Source organism: Lipotes vexillifer, unplaced genomic scaffold (genome assembly GCF_000442215.2).
Source record: "Lipotes vexillifer unplaced genomic scaffold, Lipotes_vexillifer_v1.1 scaffold472, whole genome shotgun sequence".
In the NCBI taxonomy this organism is placed as follows: Eukaryota; Metazoa; Chordata; class Mammalia; order Artiodactyla; family Lipotidae; genus Lipotes; species Lipotes vexillifer.
The window spans coordinates 1,001,113-1,019,634 of record NW_006797698.1 but is presented as its reverse complement, the minus strand read 5'-3'; the positions used below and the strand labels follow the sequence as shown (position 1 = coordinate 1,019,634).

The window sequence follows — 18,522 nt, the reverse complement described above, 5'->3', positions numbered from 1 at the left end:
CGACAGATACGGAAAAGTCAGCATTCTGTAAAAGCCCAAAAGAATTTTAAATCCAAAATGTGAGATAAACCGTCTTATTAAATGTTACACAAATACTTGCTTCTCCCTTTTATTCCAATCAGATGATAAATATTAAGAGACCAGGCTTATTATTTGCATCTTTCAATATGCATTCTACGACTTAAACATCTACAACCTTAGAATCAAACTTGGTCTGTCACTGTGAATGCCCTGCAACAGCAAACCTTGGCACTGTATCTCCGTTTCCTAATCCTACATCCTAGGTGGCAGGAAAAGCCACAACTCTATCCAGGTATTTTCAGGTGCAACAAATTGTATTGTATTATAGAGCAAGTATGAGGAAGGACTCTCTCGCTAACTGGTTTCTTGTACTTGTACTGATATTAATAGTTATCATATGCTGAGTACTTATTATGTACTGCTCGAAGCACTTGTTCCTCTCAACAATCTCATAAGGTCAATACTATTTTATCATCCCCACTTCAGAGGTAAGTACACTGGGGAATCAAAAGGTTAAGTAACTTGTGCCAAGTCAGACACCTGGCAAGCCTGGCTACAGTGACCTCACTCTTAAGCACTATTCTGCACCGCTGCGTTGCACGAAAGCTCATTTTTACTATGTGCAACAGTATTTTTTCTGTCGTGAAAACTGTCAATTTCCTCTAAACCGTTCAATACCTGACCATACAGGAAAGCTGATGAAAAATTAAAAGGCTTGCTTTAAATCGCCTAGATAATAATTACTTCAAGTGCAAATAATTTATCTGAATTTTTACACAAGAAAAAATTCTATGGGAAAATATGTTGAATTCCCTGATATTTTAACAATTGTGTTAAATTGTTACGTGTTGCTGTTTTCTTACTTATTCTCAGACTTATGTATTACTACCTGAAAAAAACTGGCACCTACACCTACTTGTGCTGCGTATATTTAAGATTACTAAAATGCTCAGGAAAATCCTGGTTTTGTTTTCCCTAACAAGGTAAATAATACGTGACATCTTCAGCTGAGGTCACCTGCAGCAGTTTGAAACACTGAGCTCATTACCTATTTGGCAGAATGCTCTCCAAGTCAGCCATTTATGGTTATACTGTGAGCACCAAAAAGACACACGTGAACAAAAGAGAAGGGGGGCTTTTGTTCCTTCAGTTTTTTAGTAAAAGCCAACTTCCAGTATTCCAGCTGCCTCTCCTTATCCTCTTAAGGTGCTTTCCTTCAGATCCTGAGCTTCTCTGAACAAGGGACAGGGTAGTGTTGAATGGGATAGTTTTTCTTGTTGTTTTTCAATAGGTATAAAAGATTTTTTAAAAGTCAGTGACTGAATCAAGACTACAGTAATCCCTCAATGTATTTCTCCTCAACATCCAATGACACAGGTAAGAATAAGTGACAGTCAGTGGTGTATATGCTTCACAATATGGTCAAACAAGACCGCTTTAACTCGTCAAATTAATATTTACATTTTCAACACCTTGCATGCTATCAGAGTGAGCTGAAAAACAGTTCTTCCAACGGTGACAGAAAATAGGAAAGCAGAATCTAGAACTCCTTTGAAATCCTTAATTAGTCTAAATTAAAACCCCTCATTCCAGAATTATATTATTAAATATAGAAGATGAAGAATACTGTCTTCTCTAGTCAGGAACATTTTTTAACTTTTCAGATGATTAACACTTTTTCAAATTAATTTTTCACCTTCAAAATGCATCAGACAACTTACTTCAAGGACTAACAGTCATCCACCAATGACATGAAAAAGAGATCCTAAACTTTTTGGATTATTAACACAGACAATGAAATCTGCTGCAATCCTGCTATTTCTTCTCCATTAGTACATAATAAATTAATGTAGCTTTTCTTTTGTTCTTTTCTAAGCAACAAAATTTTATGATATGATGAACAAGTCTTTAATTACTTTATAGCCAATGTGACAAGGATTTCCCCCGTAGAAATACTGGTAATTACAACATAAAAGGAAGCAACCATAAAAAAGGGTATTAAAAATTTACACAAGATCAGTCAAGTAAAATGGCAATTTAATTTCCTCCTAGTGCAGGTTTTTAAAGGCAAGCACGTTGCTTCTTCACATTAAAAATTTTAGATTTAAAAAGTGGCTCTGGAAACTACACTATTTATCTAGAAAAGAAAAGTTTAATTCTTAACTTCTACTCGGACAAAACCAACCAGAAAGAAATGATATACGAATGTAAATGCAATTTTATTTACCACTTTGATGCTCCAAATGGCACTGCCAGGAAGCTGCCTGGGTTTAAAAATTTCCCGGCCTTCTGAAATGTCTGGGGACCAGGAAGGTGGGCTCACTGTATTATGGGTACTCCAAGCCCCCTAGGATACGGCAGGTGAGAAAATAGATGTATAAAACTCCGCAACATAAAAGGTCAAAGCCAGCAACTAAGGAATTTTAGAACAGCAAAAACAAATGCAGACGTATGGAAATTTAGGACAGATTGCTTCAAGGTAGTAAGGAAAATAAGCTTATCACTTACAGTGACTTTATACTTAAATGTTTGTAGCTACAATTTACATTAAATGTTTTATTCTGGTTGAAACATCAGTACAATGAAACGTAATAAAAATTAAGGTTTACGTGACATCAACATTGACTCATGAACTGCAATTACGGCACCAAGATATAAATAAATGTCAATCAAACTTTAAGAATTAAAACTGTAAGAAACTACTTGGGGATTATTTTCTTCTAACAACTATCACTCTACCAGAAAGGAGAAAATAATAAAGAATGTTATGTATACTTCTTGCTATAAAACCACCAAAACAGTAGAGGCCAAAAATGCAGTCAGAAACATGAGCAACCAACAGACACATTCACTTGAAAATCTGGAAAAAGCTGGTTTGTAGCCATAAGATGCAAATACCATTATAACCCTAACATTTAATTACTCTTCCTTCAGTGACCATTAGTTGTGGGTTTTGATTTTTATTTTTATTTAGGGGACTACTACACTTGGATTATATCCAAGGAACTAATTTTGAAAAGTAGAAAAATGTTAAAGCAAATTGTCCTAAATTTGCAAATTAAAATGCCTGATATATCTGATTATTTATATGAGAAACAGTACTTAGTAAAATAGTTAAGATAAAACTAAAACATTTTGCTTCCAGATAACCCCATTCAGCAATAACCTGAACTAATCTGATGAAGATGCTAATAAGCAGCATAAAGAAAAACCTTTAATCCACAAAGATAACATTTTAAACACAAATGTCAAACAATACAGAACCTATTTGGAATTAGATAATTCAGCAAAGCATGCTATAATTTTACCAATTGAATGATCAAAACTAAAGACAAGAAACACAGTACTTACCAGGTTTCTAGAACACTAACTAACAAGTAGTAGCCTATTAATCCCATTAAAATACCGCCAGGGAACTTAAATAACTAGAAGTAAGAACCTGACTATCCTTTGGGGAGAAGATAGTTAATGAAATAACAGTCTTTCGAGAAAGACCACACAGGGAGACTGGTTTCACTTTAATTAACCTACCCTCCCCTCAGCTAACAGCCAGGCTGATTTCACCTGACAAATGCTTTCCCACTAACAGATCACCTTGCGCCTATGTCCACACGTGTCTTCTTTCCTACTGTGTCCAGGGCCTTCTGTAACCTCTGCGCTGACAAAAGCAATTTCTCTATTGTCATTTCACTGTCAACATCTACTTACAGTTCTGCTGGGCTCTGTGCAGCACATCAGTGAATGTTTCTCTGCCCTCCTTCACTGACCCTTCTCAGCCTCCCACGTGAGTTCTTCCTCCACTTGACCTCTAAAGCCCCACTGTTTCCCAGGGCGGAAGCCTGGACCACTCTCCTCTGTGTAGTCTTGTCCTAAATGATCTTATCTACAATGAGGGCTGTAAACACCATCTTGAATGTCGCTGTTCCCCAAATTCACATTTCTAGCTCTAACATGTTCTGAGAGCTCCAAGTTATTATGATTTTCAACTTCCTTCTTAGCACTTCCATTTTGTCGCACAAAACCTCTCCAGTTTACTACGTCTAAAATCTCTCCCTTAACGAGTTCCAACTCACAACTTTTCCCAATCTTTAGAAATGGATCCCAGTCCAAGTCAGAGAACTGGGAGTCGTCAGACCCGTTCTCTGCTCTCATCACTCTCCTCTGCCCCTTCAATCCTCTCCCTCACCACTCCTTTGATCCAAACCATCGGTAAATTCAGCACATTCTCTCTTCAAGTTCTGTCTCTGGTCATTGTTTCTCTGCACTCCCACGGCCGGCACCGCCTCTCAGCTAGGCTGCTGCAAAGGTCTACTTCTCTTACCTGCACCTCCTCAAGCCTTTCCCCACACAGCAGCCAGAGGGACTCCTAACAAATGTAAATGTGACCAAGCAAGACTCTCCTGCCCTGTTCCAAACCCTCTGATAGCTCTGCAGTGACACTTAAAACCCCAACCTTTCCTACTGCCTCTCCTCAGTTGCATCTTGTGGCATCTCTCACCGTCGATATGCCCTAGCTACCCTGGCTTCCCTTCCATCCTTCACACACGCTGAGCTCTTCAACAGTGGGGACCTACTGACTCAGAACTACACCACCTGTCCACTGGTTGGTGTCTCCAGAATCTTCAGGTAAGGCCTTAAATACTTCCTCCTCGAAGAGGCCTTCCCAGGCACTCCAAGTGAACCATGTGTCCTTTACAACACCTTTAGCATCTGCATACTGAACACAATATGGGGTCATCTGTTCTACTGTTTATCAGTATTTAGTGGTAGAGAGTGAGAGCAAGAGATATCTAAACCCGGTTCCCTCAACGTTTCCACGCAGTGTTTTTCTCTGAGGATATCTGGCTAGTGTACATATTAAATTCCTTTTGGTAGATCGTTTAATGGTATATCAATAGATAGTCCTTAAAGTATACCATAAAAAGTCATATTCTAAAATAATATTTATTCATAATTTATAAGTTAGCTTTGATGCCAAAATTCTATCTCATTTCAAAAAGCATTCACACTTCATATAACATGGATGAGCAAAATGAAGGGCTCTATAGATTAAGAATGTTTAGATGCTATTTCAGGGATAATTCGACAACCGTTCAACTGCTATGAAAAACTTACATGATAAAAGCTTGGGTAATTACATTATAAATTTTAATAAGTATGTTATTGTAAGGCATTGGAAGGTAGAGCACGTGCAATTTTATAGGAAATGAAGAAAATTATGATTACACTTAGACATTTTCACAAAGAAGAAATTACCTAATATATTCTTTAGACCTTAAAACTAAAATACTGATGTAATTATCAACTGTAGTTATAAATTACCCTTCAGATCTCAGCTTTGATTGAAAAGAATTCACACAGACCATTCAGAAGAGGTTAGCTTCCCCATCTACTGTAACATGGTTTACACTGTTGGTACACTTGGTTTTACTTTACCACACTCGTATTTATCTATTGCCACTGGAGTATAAGCTTGATGGCAGACACTCTGCTCTTTTCGTTCACTGCTATGTTAAGTGAGCCTTCTGTTCAGCACTTATTGAATGTCTACTTTTTCTACTGAGCATTTTTGCATGCATGTATTCATAAATGCATCAATAAACACTGTACTGTGATATGAAACACACTAATTCCATCAGTTGTAGCCTAGAATCTTGGACTTCTTCACCTATTAAAAAACTACCAACCTATTCCACGCACACTCTTAAACTATCATCTACAAACTGGGTTAAAAAATGTAACCATCAGGAGAATTTAAGATACAAAGAGTGCTAAACAGAACCAACTTATTCTCAAATGCCACAGAAACTTTAAAAATACTATTTGGCAGAGACTGAATTCGATTCCAACAATAATTATTACTGTTTAAAGTTGGTATTCAGTTTTCTGCTTTGAGGCCAATTTATCAACCTAGTAAAATTACAAAGCTGTTACAAGGACTGTGGGAATAGGGAAATGGGACAATAATGGCAGGTGGAGGGTAGGCTAATATGGGCAACTTTCTATTAGAAGTCAAACCCTGTTGCTGGCTGTTAAATATGATCAATGTCATGATTAGGGCCCACGAGTATCCAATTCTACTGAATCAGTTTAAAGCGTGGCCAGAGAAGGTCAGCTATGTCTCCTGGGAAGATTCACACCGCCAAGTCCTAAGTCCACCCTCTCCTTACACACTGTGCAAGACCAAGATTGCTATTACTGCGTGAGTTTGATTTAGAGAAAGCGAAAACAGTGAAACGAGAGTAGAAAGGAGGACAATTAGTAAGAGAAACTGAAAACACAAGCATTTATAGTTTGTCTTTTTGGTACACACATTCACTCATGTACATTACAGCTATCGTAGCAAACAATTCATTTTTGTATGACTTACAGAATTCTTTTAACATAAATAAGTCATATACAAAACTGAGTCCAACATCAAACAGAACAAGAAATTTAGTCCTGAGAGTGATTTGATAAGAGATAAACTATATACGTACAGAAATAGCTGTTGCCAGCTTTAGCCCTCAGTAATTTAAGAAAGTGTATTTGGCTGGTGCTAGCAATCGTTTTAGTAATGGCTTAAAAAATGTAACAGGCACAAGAAAACTAAGAGGGATGTACGATACTTCTGATCTGTATGTGTTGTAGGTTGACACCCCAAAGGCTAGACATTTTTTTAGGATGAAAACTACAGTTTCTCAATGGTTTAGAGCAGTGCTTCTTGGACTTCAGGCTGCATGGGGATCTTCTTAAAATAGACATGTTCACTCAGGTTAAGGTGGGGGCCTGAGATTCAGTGTAACAGGTGATATTGATATTCCTGGTCTGCAGGTCACATTTTGAGTAGCAATGGTTTAGTCATTTCTCCCAGAAAACATGCCTAAGCCTGTAAGCCTGAGTAGAGTTTTTCCTCTTGCCCTCTCTGCTTTCCCACAGTACCCTGTGGTTTCCTCTACTGCAGCCTCTATCACACACAGAATAATTAAATAGGCAGTTTAGTTCTAAAATCTGCGCAACCACTATGTGGCACTGAACTTGAAAACCTACTACATCTTGTATTTACTGTGGCCAGTGTTTGACTTGGTCGGGCCTGCACTTATTTTCACTGGCACATTTCCTTAGAAATAGTTATGAGTCAACATGATGGGTTTCAGGACCACCACTCCACAGCCAAATTTAACACATGGACATTACATCCTTCTCAAGTCTCCATTTTCACATAATATCTGCATTATCCTGCAAATCAAGAAAGCAAGCAGGGCAGCACTACCGTTTGCTATGTGTCAGGGGGGTTATAGGTGTTATCGTTAAATTCTAACAACCATGTGATGTAGTTTTATGGATGAAGAAACCAAGAGAGTTCACATGGTAACTTGCTTGGTGTCCCACAGACAGTAATGGAAGAATAAGGCTTTGAAGCCAAACAACTGCACTACGGAAATATTCATGCTGAATTTATATTAATCAATCTTTCCCAGGATCAATTAATTACATTACAAATATATATATAAATAATACAAAAAAGGCTTCTTAAAAGTCACTTTTATAAAATGCCACATAGTATTTAGACTAGAAGGTATGTGGGAAAATCACTGTTGGCATCTACTCTACAGTAGGTAAATTTACCTATACAGTAGTATAGGTAAATAGAGAATATTTACCTATCTACTAATGCAACCTTTTTTGACGGGTTCTAAGACAAAGCATCAGTATGCAGGTTTACCTCCTAGGTATCCAGGAATAGACAATTACAACTACTAGAGTAATTTCCTTTAACAGGTATCATTATGTATACATTACATAAAGCAGTTCTTCAAAATTCAAATTTATTTTAGTTAAAAGCTGGATATGAAATAATTTATCAAGAACAGAATCTCTCTTTATTTGGATGATATGATTCACCGATCTGCCTTTTTTAACTTTAAAAGCAAAAACCAACCAACCCCCCAAAAATGCCAACAGTGCTTCTTACTAAAAGGTTTACGTCTAGAAACCAGAAACGGAAGAGAGAGAAGAGAGGGAGGCAGGGAGGGAGGGACTCTGCTTACTTGTAATTAATTGTTAACAAAACTATAACCCTCTACAGCTCACCACTGGAGGCCTGTTTTGCTCTCACAGGAGCAGATTATGAAACTGATATGTTAATTCGAGACACTTCATTTAAAATGCTATTGCAATATACAAGTATGTTATAAAATTCTAGGGTTCTTAATAAACTACTTAAACTGATGAAAAGTAAGGAATTCAGTTCACAACGTAATGGCAAAGTGGTTATAACCTAATGCAGTACTACTTCTGGAAACCTACTCTGCTGGAGACAGCATCTCACCTTCTCTATGAGAACCTCTCAACAGGTGTCAGTCTTAGAACTTATGTAAATTCCTAAGCTCTCCACATACATGATGTTAACAACAACAACAAAAAAGGTGGAAAGGTAAAATGAAGAAAAAAATTCTTAGCATTTGAAAGTTATCAAAATATATTTAAGAGTACTTATGTTTTCTCTATGAAATTTTCTTTAAATATTTAAGAATACTTCAAGAAAATGTTTCTAAGAAAACATATTTCATAGAAGATTTAACAAAAACTTTCAATATTATCATGAGAGCAATTAGTACATGAGTGTCTGAAGCAGGTCACAGTCATGTGATTTCATTAAATATTTTCCCATAAAATAAGATGATACAAATAAGGTACCTTGTTCTATCCAATGCATAGTCGCCACAAAAGCAAAGCAGTGTATCAACAAGCTTTCTGAACCACCAAGTGAAGGTTGTTTCCTATACAACTAAAACAAACCTGGGAGGTAGAACATGGCCTACAGCTGCTTGTGAGATTAGCAGCAAACTGTGAGGTAGTAATCAGACAGTAGCAGCTAAATAGAAAGGCGAACACTACCACAGCCGGAAGAGGACACAGCAGAAGCAGTAACAGTAACAAATATTAAGACACGGCTCATGTAAAATGGGATGAACTTGGAAGAAAAAAAATATATGCACATACACACTCTCACACACATACAAAAATACCCACACTATTTTGGAACATAGGTCAACAGAAAAATAATCGTAATGGCTTCTCAGTTGGAGCAGAAGCCTCTAAATAAGGAGAGACACCAGTAAAATTTAACAGGAATATTTATGATGCAATATCCTTAAAGAATGTAAATGTCTGAACCAAAATTAAATTTGAGATTCAAATTTCCAGTGCTAAAGTCTTTTCAGAGCCAAAACTACACAATTAGTATATGCTATTCAAAAAAAGAAAAGGAAAATAAAAGAAAAAAATAAGGATGAAGAGAACTAGTTTGAGAAGAAAAATCTCTTAGTAGAATAGAAAATAAATATCAAGTAGGAGACTAATTTTCACATTAAAATAAAGTTTGATTTAACTTTTTTTACTGGTGTCACAATCTCAAAATTAGATGATCAAGATCAAGATATTATTATTCCTATAAAAAGTTAAACTTTAATCACTGAAAGCAATTTAAATCATGAGACTTAAAACTCCAAACTATTATTGACTAAACACTTTTGCACTGTTTGATATCTTGCTATTTTATGAAAAACTTCAGAAAGTAGAAATTTTGTAGAACACATAATTCTTAGCTATAGTATCTTCACTTTGCTTTGTAGTTTCACTCAAATCCCACTGAAAAAGATGTGGAACTTACCCTTACAGGGTAGAGTTCACATTCACACAACTTAGAGCAATCATGGGAAAAACTCCCTTCATTTCCTGAAGATCAACAATATAATCCTAAAATTTTGTTCACAAAACCACTGAAGTAAGTCCTAACTTTAAAAAAATTCCCACAAAAAGTTAGCAATCAATAGAAAAACCAAAATGAGAAATCCCCCTGCATGAAAAATACTCCAGGTAAATTCTGATGCTTAAGCAGTTAAAAATATGTACAATGAATAATATCAATAAACAAATATATTTGAGGGGAAAAATGTTAATTACACTATACCCAAAACCTTACTTTTTTTTTAAGTCTCTGCTGTTACTATGGCATAGAACTAAAAACTTCTTTAAAGTGTTTTCTATTAGAAACTATAATCAAAGAGGTTGCACTTAAATTCCAATAAGATCACTTCAAGTTTAATAAACTAGTCTTCATTAAGTGTGTTTTTTTAAGTGGCCAAAACACATAAGTCAACATTACATCTACATTCCACCTAAACGGGAAAACCTGCCCTCCAAACCAAAGCTACACATACACTTTTTTTACTTTATAGAATCACTCCAACATCTTTTCTATCAACATCATTAAAATCACCATACCTGTCTGGACCGAGGTCTACCAGGAGAAAATTTCCTTTTGGTAATAGCTGGTTTACCCATGCCAATTTTGGGGGTGACTGAGATGTAAGTTGTTGGCATGACGTTTCCAGCAGAAGCACTGGGAGTCGACGGGTAACCATGCAGCATGTCGTGGGAAGGCAAGTCGGAAGAAAGTGCTGGAGAGGAAGACGCATTTGCCTTGCTCATGCCCGCTGCTGATGAAAATGATGACTCTGTCTCAGATGGTAATTTTACAGATTTGCTTTCTTGGCATACACCATCTTTCACACAACTCTCAACTGCAGGAGCCACTTCGAAGTCCATAAATGCAGTAGAAGGTTCAGGATTTTCTTTCTGTTCCATTTCTTCTGGTACCCTTTCTATGGCCAACTGTTCCTTAGAACATAAAGCCGTACCTTCCCCACCCGGGGACGGGACGGTGACAGATTCAATGTTGACTCCTGGAGGCCGGGATTCTTCTGGGGACGCCGCCATGTTAGGTCCCTCCAACACGTGCACTTCCCCCTGCTGCACAGCAACCTGGGGGTCAAGGGCTTCAGCGCTGTCTGTCACCTCCATTTTGTTCTCATTTTGATCGGCACCGCAAGTGTGCATCACTTTAGGAGGCATTTCCATTTCTTCACTATCAACTTCACGAGAAATCTGATTTTCCAATTCAGGATTCATTTTATCTTGGGATGATTCTATAAAATTTCGAATATCTATTATGTTAATGTACCTATGAATTTTAAAATTTCTAACTATGATTAGGTATAAAACATTAATGTCTTACATGTCTGTACCTCTTTGGTTTAAAAATAATAGGCTTGGGTAGAAAAAAAACGTTAGCGGGGGGGATCCAAAACATACTTTTGCTTAAAACCATGCCTTAAGTCAGAAGGTATTCATCAAGAAAGGCAATAAGGCAATTATCAAGTTTAGTAAAGGTCAAAAGAGAGCAGGGTTTATGGATTAGAATCAGTCACCGATCAGACCAGAAAACCTACAAGAACACTACCTTAACGGGATCCCCAGAGTTTAAGGTAATTTCTGGTAAGAATATTAAAATAGAATTAATTTCTAATATAACCATTATATATGATGTTTTACAGTTTGGTCACTTACAAGAGGATTTAAATTTTTGTAGGTGAAGTTATACTCATTTTACAACTAGGAAAATGAGGCTCAGTGATATTACATGATGTGTCCAAATTAAAAAAGATTAGTCTAGAATAAAAAGAATTTTGCAATAAGCCGACACAAGATGTAACAAAAGCTTCTGTAGACTCAAATAAGTAATGACCATAGATAGAAAAGACTTATTTCGCTTAGTCATACATGCTAACACAATCAATACATTTTTTTGGATATAATTCTTGTTCTTCCTCATCATCTATAACCAGAGACTTATCTTAGAAAATCAATAAAAATAATTAGATATCAGAAGTATCTATAGTCACTGACTACTAAATTTTAAATCAGGATACTAGTAAGTTAAACCTTTAACCCAATATTACTTAAGAGTAAGGTTAGAGGTCCAATTGACATGGGCCCTAAGTGGCTCTATTTAGACCACTGATGATAAAAAGCACTTATTTCAAATGCCATCAAGGCAATTTCTTACATACATTAATAAAGACACTAATTTCCTTATTTACTATTTACCACAGTGATTGAAATTTATGTATGTTCTTATATCAAAATGAAATCTCACTTCTCACTCCTGCTTTATTGAAAGACTATAGTTGAAAAGGAAAAAAAATCAAATAACAGATCTGATCATACTAAATATTTTTAAACACAAAGGTACTTCAAAAATACTTTAACATTTTAAAAGTAATAAAAAATGGACTTTTAAAACAGAAAATACATATAAATGAAGTGAACATTTATGGTTTAAAACCAAAAGTATCACCATTTGAGTGACTCAAGTAAAACAATCTTAATGCTATATGATGCCTAAATTATGTGCTCATAAGAGTAGACCTCAAGTCTCACTGGCAAAGAGGAACGTTTGCAATACACACTCAGAACACGAGGATGTTCTTTCTCCTCTGTGCTAGGCAGGAAGGATTAAGATAAAAGCGCAAACATGCTCTATTTCTGCCTTAGAAACCCACTGCCAATGGTTTTCCAGAAAAGGATCACCTAACCACAGACTGCACTACCGTCATGTGAGTATAGCAATAGTAAACAATTCATCTCTAATTTGAAAAGTCACCTTAGCAGACTATGACTCGAATTGCATAGCAACCATAAAGGCATTATGCTATAAAACAATCAAATTAGACAATATGAACATGTTGCCTACCAGCAATGAGAAGTCCACGCATGTCATGACTTTCCGGCGGATCACTCCTCTGCTGCTCTCCAGTATGGATGTGAGCTGCTGTGAATAACACACTTATGGAATCTCCAGCAAGGAGTCCAAACTCCTCTAACACTGCCTTCTCAACAGTAATTTGAGTAAGATATTTATCCTTCTGCCAAATTCCAATTTCAAATATAAGCATAAAACATCCTGTTACTATTCATTTGTTAAGTAGGATATGGAAATGAAACTGGATATGGAAGGAATCTGATTATGTACTATAAGATTATTATATAGTTTTGTCTTATTTTTCTTCACTTTATATCTTTATGAAATATAATTTTTAATGAGAGTTGTTAAATATAAACTTAACCTCAAAATATCTCAAGGGCTTTTTATGTATACATTCAAGCTATATAGCACAGTATCACATACAGTCCCACAGACTTTGAGGTGAGACCAAGATTAAATTTAATAAGTAGTTTTCCCCAAACCTGGTCTCTCATTAATTCCAGATCCTCAAGTACAATAATAGCTATTACCAATAATGCAAAAAGCTTAACTGAAATATCATTGAAATAACCCTCAACAGGACTGCTTACATGATCTAAAACAATGAATTTTTCATTATCTCAGCATGAAACATCTCACAATCAGCAACAGCTCTAGTTAGTAATTACAAAGATAACTAAAGAAAGAAATTGCTTTTTAATGAAAATCACTTGATCCCTAAACAAAGTATATATTTATGAGTAAGTCTAGATTACAGCTGAACTATCAATACAGTATATACATGCCCTTTCCCCGATTAATTTCTGTCTAAGTTTATTTTATTTAAAAAGGCTCCTCTCTAAATAACTTCGTACATGACTATGTCTCAGCTTATTTTTATCTAGGGTACTAAAGTTGCAGATGTTCACATATTCACTCTACACACGCATTTTATTCAGAGAACAGACTGTCCATCACCAAAAACACCCTTACCATCTGGAACAGTCCCAGGCGCGGGCTGCTGGCCACCGACGTCTGTATTAGCCGCGTGCTCCAGAAGTACCATGTGGTCCTCAGGGCCTTCAACTTCCATTTCATTGTTACAATCTTAACAGAAAATTATTTATTCTTTAGCTCAGAATGAGTTCTTCTGTTTTTGTTAACTAAGTCAACAACTATCACCTTGTTCTAATGGAGGTAAATTATCCCTGAAAATGCCATAAATTCTTCTTCAGATTTTTCTATTTGGAACCAAATATATATTTACATTTTTCAAATATGGAAAACATAATGAATTAAAAAGTAACTAGAATTTTATTATTTTGAAAGGATACTGCACAAGTGTATACTGATGGCATACTAGAAACAAAATGTTAGTAACAAAGATGTGTCTACTTAAACCCCTTACAGATGATAAAATAGAACTTTTATAGACTTTGCCATTCATACTGATGAAGAACGATCTGATTAGCAGGTCTGTTCCCTTTATGATCTAAGAATCTTGTTATTATGTTTATAACCCAATGGTGTACTAATAAAACTACATGAACAAAATTTAATAAAACTAAAATTTGTTTGGAGTAAAATAACCCAGAGTATGAAGTGCAAACTAGGTCATAGAGCCAAACAGTAAGGAACTTCCACTGTTGGCCCAAAAAACACAATTGTAGGAGCGTACGATAGTCCTGGAATTCAAATATTGGGCGAACAGTTGTAAAGAAGCTAGATTAGATGTTAACCATCAGATTCAGAGATGACCAAGATCATAGGTACAGAAGCTAAAAATAAGATGGGATCTGATACACAGGATTCCGTCACTGTTACTAAAGTAATATACTGCTGACTGGTTGGCACAGCATCCTAAAAAACAAAAACTCTCAAATTTACCTGTAGTGAGTTCAGCCATCTCCACTTCATCACCTGGCTGTAATGGATCCATCTCAGCTAAGTGTTTGCAATACATACAGATGTACTCTTCTTTGAGCTGAGAATCCAGTTCATGATCTGTCGGTTTGTCACATTCTAAGTGAACCCATCTGTGACGATAAATATATTTAAATAAAATTTTCTAATTTAAAGTCAAATTAATATTTAGGGAAAAGAAAGGTAATTGCTGAAAAACTGGATATAGGAAGGGGTAAGGATGGAAGAAGAGGTAATAGGGGTTAGCAATTGAAGGTTCTAGAAAAGAAGTTGGCATTTTTGGATGTCATCACAGGTGTTAACCTTTTTTAAACACATTTTAAACTATTTACTCTTTACTTTTCCCTCTTAATGCTTGTTTCTGGTCTTGTCTTATTTTTTGCCCACTTACATCATTATGCCTTTCAGACTCATAAAAACATACTTTAATTCCATCTATAATGGCACTCAGTATTGAAAGGATTACTGGAATGACAAAAGCTTGGATCTCAAAATACATGGCAGAGCAGATGATCACATGGACAGAAGAACTGACAAACAAATGGAATAACTATATCTTCTTACCTTTTGCACATATTACAATGAAGCATGTCTTTCTGCAATTCTGGATGGTAGCACTTCCCACAGAAAGGACATAAGTTATCCTGCTGTTGGTAACAACTGTCACATACCAGGCAATTGTGGTGCCACTGAGAACTAGATCGTGTGCCACACTCGACACATATTCTGCAATTCTAAACACCAGGAAAAATGAAAACAGAAACAGTTTGCTATGCATTTGTACTGCAGTTCTGGTGTAAACCTTTTCTAAAAAATCAGTGAAACATTTGTAGATTATATATTAAGCTTTAATTTTTATGGCACTAATTTAGGGTGTATGTTTTTGAAAAAGAAGTTTGTTTTGAACATCTGATGAGATATCACTCAGTTTACACTGAAACCTCCTGGAAAGTGTAAATAGTGGATAGAGACATCCAAGAAAACATAAATAGGGAAGGAAGAAAACCAAGAACGTAGCAATCCAAACTTCAAAAAAAGGAAACACATTCCAGAATCAGGAAGTAGCTTGCGTTGAGTAAGTCTACTCAAATCACTACTCTGAAAGCAAAATGGTCCTGCTAGGGAATTCTGTTTGTTTATGGGTAGCTTAGAAACTAAAAACAAGAATTCACACTAAGGAAATATAACCCACTCCAAATGATTAGGTGTCTGAAATTGTGAAAATAACCACTCAACATCAAAATCCAATTATGGCTTCTCATATTCTCAGAACAGAGAGGCACTACCGTTAGCAAAGTAGAACTGCTGATGTTCAAGGCCTGGAAGAGGCCAGCCAAACCTCCTTCTGCGCCTCTGAGCTAGGCTGCCTTAAAATCCTGGGCACAAGGCTGACAAATTGTGGGACTCTCATTACCCACCCACCCCCAACTTTGCAATCTAAAGCACCAATAAAAAAGGAACTTTATCTTTTTGAGCTGCTGGTATCTTTTGATACAAAAGAGATGCTCCCTGAAAAAGAGAAACTAGCATGAACCACAGATCTGCTAAAGTCTTACAGATTTAAAATGGAGGTACCCGTAAATACTGATGACAAAATCCTAAGTAAAATGTTAGCAAACAGACTCCAATAGCAAATCAAGAAAATCATAAACCATGTCCAAGAGGAGTTTACACAAAAATGCAAGTATGGTTAAATATTAGAAAACCTATTAATAAAATCTAACATATTATTAGGTCTGAGCAGAGAAGATAAATTATTCCACTAGACGCTGAAAAGACCTTTGGAAAAAAATTAAAATCCATTCCTAATAAAAAAAAAAAACTTCCAAGAAAATTAAAATGGGTAGGTATTTCCTTAATGTGATATACACACAAACCTCAATTCTAAAGCCAGCATTTTATTTAACTGGGGAACCTTAGAGGCAGTCCCACTAAGGTCAGAAACAAAGCAAGGATGTCTACTATCTCCACTACTATTTAACATGGTTCTGAACCAATGTAAACACTAAAACAAATGAAAACAGAAGCAAAATAGGAAAAGAAGAAATAAAACTATTTGTAGATGACAAGACAGCATACTTGGAAAACCCTAGAGAATGTATCACAAATTTAATAAAATAATTTAACGAAGTAGCAGGATATAAAATTAGCAATGAAAATTCAACAGAATTCACATACACAAATAATAACCAGTTAAAAGATATTATGAATGGGAAAATCCCATTTATAACATGAACAAAATAGAGAAAACTTTTAAGAATAAACTTAAGAAATGTCCAAAACCTATACAAAGAAAATTAGAAAACATTCCTAGAAGACACTAAACTAGACTTGAACAAATGCAAAGACATACCTTGTTGTTCGTTAGGATGTCCTAACATCAAGATTTCACTATCAATGAATAAATTTAAAGTGACCTGATAAAAATTCCAGCGAGGTGTTTCCCAGAGCCTAAGGTTCATATGGAAAAATAAACGACAAAAACAGCTAGGAAAAATGTGAAACAGAAAAGATCTGACGGGGGGACCACAACTACCAGATACTGCAAAGCCTCTATAATTAAAAAGGTATGGCATTGGCTCATGAAGATAGAAAGACAGAGCAATGGAACAAACAAGAAATTCCAGAAATAAACCCAACTAAATCTGAAACTCTAGTCTGGAATCTCAAGTCACTGAGGCAAAGACTGTCTTTTTAGTGAATGGATTTTGGACAACTGGATAGCCAACTGGGAAAAGATAATTCATACCATACAGAAGCATCAACTAAAAATGGATTAGAGAGCTAAATGTAAAAAATAACATAAAAACTAGAAGAAAATACGAACTCTCCTATAGCCTCAGTATAGGAAAAGGCTTTCTAATTTTAACTCAAAAATCCAAAAGCAATAGAAGACTGAAATATCTGACTATATAAAAATAAACTTTTGCACGGCAAAAAATAACACAGGCAAAGCTAAAAGGCAAACAACAAACTGGAAGAAAAGATGTGCACCATATAACACAGCTGAAGGCCTTATATCCCGACTGTACAAGGAGCTCTTAGACTGTGGGGTCATCAAAATCTTCAAGAGTAACAGGCAACACACAAGAACAGACAACTTGCAAAAAGGGGTAAAAAACGACCCCTAAACACAGGAAAAAATGACCAGCTTCACTCAAAAGAGAAAAGAAAATTAGACTACACTGAGATAACATTTTTCACTCATAAGACAGGCAAAAATCAAAAGCTGAACATGACAGCCTGTTGGCAAGGATGTAGAAAAGAAGTTCTCTCACGCATGAGTGGTGGCAAAAGGAACAGCCACAAGTCCCATGAAAAGGAATTTGACGATACCTAACAAAATTACATACGCGTTTACCCCCCTGAGCCAGTAATCCTACTACTAGAAATTTATTCTAGAGATTCACTCCCAGCAATTCAAAAACCCATATGCACAAAGTTATTGACTACAGAATCACTTCTAATGTAAAATATTGGAAACTACCTAAATATTCAAGCATACGACATTGACTGAAAAACTATGGTTCAAATAAACAGAAGAAAGAAAGAAAGAAAGAGAGAGAGAGAGAGAGAGAGAGAGAGAGAGAGAGGAAGAAAGGGAGTAAGAGAAAGAACGAAAGAGAGGGAGGAAGGAAGGAAGGAAGCGAGGAAGGAAGGGAGGAAGAGGAATGAGGAAGATCTCTATGAACTGATATGAAGTGACTTCCAGATTTTAAGTTAAAAAAAAAAAAGCAACATGCAAAAGAGCACATATGCTACCTTCAGTGTAGAAAAGGGAAACAAAAATATATTTGCTTATCATTACAAAAAAATACAGGAAGGAGGAATCAGAAATTTTTGAAAGCGTGTTAATATCCTATGTATTTTTAAAAATTAAATCACTAAGAAAAGAATGGGGAATTTTAAAAAAAACCAAAATCTTCAAGAATAACAGGCAAAACAAGGATTCTTACTATACGAGAATGGATATGTAAGAATGTGAGAAGGCAAAGAACTCAGCAGGA

The 18,522-nt window shown here is 35.8% G+C and overlaps 1 protein-coding gene across 1 annotated transcript in view; it reads right to left on the bottom strand.

Annotated features, from left to right (window-relative positions):
* Positions 1-18,522, bottom strand: part of KMT2C (lysine methyltransferase 2C) — a 298,335-nt gene that overhangs the window by 97,355 nt on the left and 182,458 nt on the right. Inside the window, exons 10-15 of the mRNA XM_007469801.1 lie at positions 15,080-15,249; positions 14,480-14,628; positions 13,586-13,699; positions 12,602-12,679; positions 10,291-10,994; positions 2,249-2,368 (exon numbers count right to left, since the gene is read on the bottom strand). Coding sequence (XP_007469863.1) covers positions 2,249-2,368; positions 10,291-10,994; positions 12,602-12,679; positions 13,586-13,699; positions 14,480-14,628; positions 15,080-15,249 — 1,335 coding nt within the window. The remainder of the gene's footprint in view (positions 1-2,248; positions 2,369-10,290; positions 10,995-12,601; positions 12,680-13,585; positions 13,700-14,479; positions 14,629-15,079; positions 15,250-18,522) is intronic.